The sequence below is a fragment of the Naegleria gruberi genome (genome assembly GCF_000004985.1).
Source record: "Naegleria gruberi genomic scaffold NAEGRscaffold_119, whole genome shotgun sequence".
Taxonomy (NCBI): Eukaryota; Heterolobosea; class Eutetramitea; order Acrasida; family Naegleriidae; genus Naegleria; species Naegleria gruberi.
In genome coordinates, this window is record NW_003163208.1 from 1 (window position 1) to 3,405 (window position 3,405).

The following is a 3,405-nucleotide window of genomic DNA, read 5'->3' on the forward strand; positions in this document are numbered from 1 at the left end:
GTATATCATCAAGTTAGTAAAATTTCTACATCTGAAAACCATTGAGAATTATTTAACAATCTTGCAAAAAGTCTTTCCTTATTGATTTCTGTTGTTTGAATAGCACATAAATGCCATCCAGCACAATAAATATCATTAATTCCAAATAAGTTTTTAGAAACAAGCCATGGCGTTCCATTACCTGCATGGACTATTCTATTCTTACACACAGTTCCTGTACTTCCAGTAAATCTACCAACTATAAGAATATGACTTTCTGTAAGAAGAGCAGTATAAGTAGATCCACATCCAATCCGCAACACTCTTGAATGATACATTGTTGGTGGAATAATTTCAACAAATTGTCTAACAATATTCGATTGATCTGGAAGCATTCCACATTGAGAATATTGATTGATTCCCATTGCATAAACTTTTCCATCTTGTGTGAGAACGACACAGTGATCAAATCCGCTTTCCAATTGTATGATTTGTGATTTGTTTTCAAAGGTTGTTTCCCTATATTTAAATCCTTGGTTGTGAGAAATAATCATGGCCAAAATGTAAATCTTATTATCATTTGTGACTACAGCATATTTTGATAGAAATCTCACATTATTCAGTTGACCTACCAAATCGCCGATCTCTGCTTTACCAATACAACCATCCTTCTCCACCAATAGTTCATACTCATCTTGCTTCCTAGTGAGAATATAGGCACAATCTCCAGTACAACCTCGAGATATGTCAATAATTTCCTTCTCACTTTCCTTACAAAAATCAATTACTTGCACAAGATTTCTCTCATGATTATACACTACAATAGTCATATCCTTGAAAATGAAATAAAAATACGTTTGATTTGATCCAATCATTATCAAATTTCTCTTTTCGAATCCATTTCTCTCCAAAACTCTGAAATTTTTCATTGTAAAATCATGTGTTTCAAACTTTGAAGTCCTATACATCTTTACATTCTTCTCCAAATCAATAAATAATTGACAATTTCCCGAACTAACAACTTGCACAATAGGACTCGACAATTCAGCAAATTCACTCAGATATGAAACATTCGGAACATAATCCTCTCTCATTAAATTATTATTATCATTATTATTCTCATCAATTGAATTCTTTTCCAATGATCCACCCACTATCTGCTTCATCAACGTTCCAAACAACTTCAATGTATTTGCATCATCGTGATCATCATACATATCACGTTGACTGCTTTTTGTATGTAAATCTATTCGGTGCCAATCCTTAAAGTGACTCGTTGCAAAATAACCGAAATATGAACCCATCACTAGTAAATTATTGGGAAATCTCTCGTAATGAAAATGCTGCTCCGAAGGATTGGATCTAATAATACTAGATGAACTTTGACCCATTTTTTATTATTCTTGTAAAGTGGATGACCAATCTTTTTGCGCCATTTTTTTAATGTAATAATATGAGAATTTCATCATTGTTTGGCTTGATGGGAAGAAATATTTCATCATCAACTATACAATTCCCAAGTTTGTATAATGATTTATTAAATTCTAATGCAATCATTAGTACAACACCTTCTATTGGAAGTGGTTTTAGAGAGCCATTTCAGTTGAGATTGTCCTCTAAGGGTTCTCTGGAAATTTATGGAACTGGTACATTGAGTACCGGCTTTGTTTAACATCGAATCCTATTTATTGGTACTGCTCCTTTTCGTTTCCTTATGCAAAATAATGGTGATGCCATTCTCTATGGAAAGGGTGAATCAATTTTTAATAGAACTTCTACAAGATTAGTTGAAATACTTGGACTGGGGAACATTGTGACGATTATTCATGTTTTGGCTATTGTTATGGATTATACTAGATAAGAGTGTTTGTTCTGGAAGACGTGTTACTGTATTACTGGATATTCAGTAAGATCATGTTCAGATTATTAGTGTAATCGAATTCTCTATTCTGAAACAACCAATACATAGCTCTGTAGTGGAAAAGGTTCTTGTGACTGATTCTCTTGTTCTGGACACGTTTTTTGTCTTGGTCCAGATCATTGTGGATGCTTTAATACTGCAATATATTGAACTATTCTCTTGCAATTAATAGGATGAGGAAGAAAATTGTGGAGTGGAAGAGGATGTTCTCTTGCAAGTGTAGATTTAACTTCATATCTTGTACTTGGCTTCGTGGATCTTGTTGTTCAATAGTACTGCTGCTTGCTTGTTGTTACATCTCCTTCCTTATCATTTTCAATTAATGTTATTTATTGGTTATTTTAATTAATATTACGAAGACTGAACACTATTGAGCCAGGCACCTATACGTATATTGTTTCAATTTCGTACACTGTTTGCATTCTGACATTTAGTGTAATGGATTAGTTGCATAGTCGTTCTTGGATCATAAAAATAAGAAGTGGAAGAAGAATTCATTCCTCTGTCTTTTGAAGGAAACATTCAGAACTCAAAACAGAGAAACCAAACGAAATACAAGTAACCAAGCAAAGTGTTTCTGATTGTTTTGATTTATTGGTGATACCTTTTCAAGATTCATTCACACTCCAGAATTTAGAATCTACAAGAAGGCAAAAGATCTTCAGAATATACTAGTAGAACGAGCTACTATTGTTTATGGTATTTAATAAATTCATCAATCTTGGGGTTGTTTTTCAACAAAGGCGCTTGCTAACAATTCTTTCTCTGAATCAATTCTCTTCAAAAGTTTGAATGGTTCAGATACACTGAAGCGAGAATAGGTATCCAACAAGTTATACAATAATTCCATTTCCAAGTCATTGACAACCTTGATCACATCACTCAATTTGTCAGAAGAAGGCAAAGTTGGGGTGGAATCAACAATTTCCAATTGATAAAGATAAGCCTTCTTGGTATTTGCTGAAACGTTTACAGCCATTGAGGATGAATCATTTAAATAAATAGAATTCCATCTAGAATATTCCTGCTTAAAGTCATGGTATCATTAAATTGTGGAAATAGTCCTAACTCCCACCCAATTAGTCCCACCCTTATTTAACCTTTTTTACGCTCTCAATGATTCTTGGTAAGTTTTCATTGAAGTGAGGTTTCAGATGTCATCGAATGTTATCTTTATTTATTTTAATTTCAGTTTAGTTTATCCCATCTTATTCGAATCTCCTATTTTTTTTCTTATCTTTACTATAAGTTTTTATAAGAGCCATATTTATTCTCGGGTTGACCTGCTAATAAAGATTTATATCCATTATGAAAATCAAAAAGAAAAACAGCCACAAGAAAACAACTTGACTGAGAAATCATTGTATGGTGCTATATTTTCAGTACTTGAATCANAGCATCAAATGGACCTGTTCAAAGCATATTGTAAAGCAGAATTTTCTTTGGAGAATTTGTACTTGTTCTTAAATATCTACCATTTGAAAAAACGAAACAAGTGGCTGTTA

General features: G+C 32.8%; 1 protein-coding gene across 1 annotated transcript; it reads right to left on the reverse strand.

Annotated features, from left to right (window-relative positions):
• Positions 1 to 8: 8 nt before the first annotated feature.
• Positions 9 to 1,370, reverse strand: NAEGRDRAFT_76344 (uncharacterized protein; the record flags this gene model as incomplete). Its single annotated transcript, XM_002668690.1, has 1 exon — positions 9 to 1,370. The coding sequence occupies one exon, from the start codon at positions 1,368 to 1,370 to the stop codon at positions 9 to 11; it is 1,362 nt and encodes a 453-aa protein (XP_002668736.1).
• Positions 1,371 to 3,405: the final 2,035 nt, after the last annotated feature.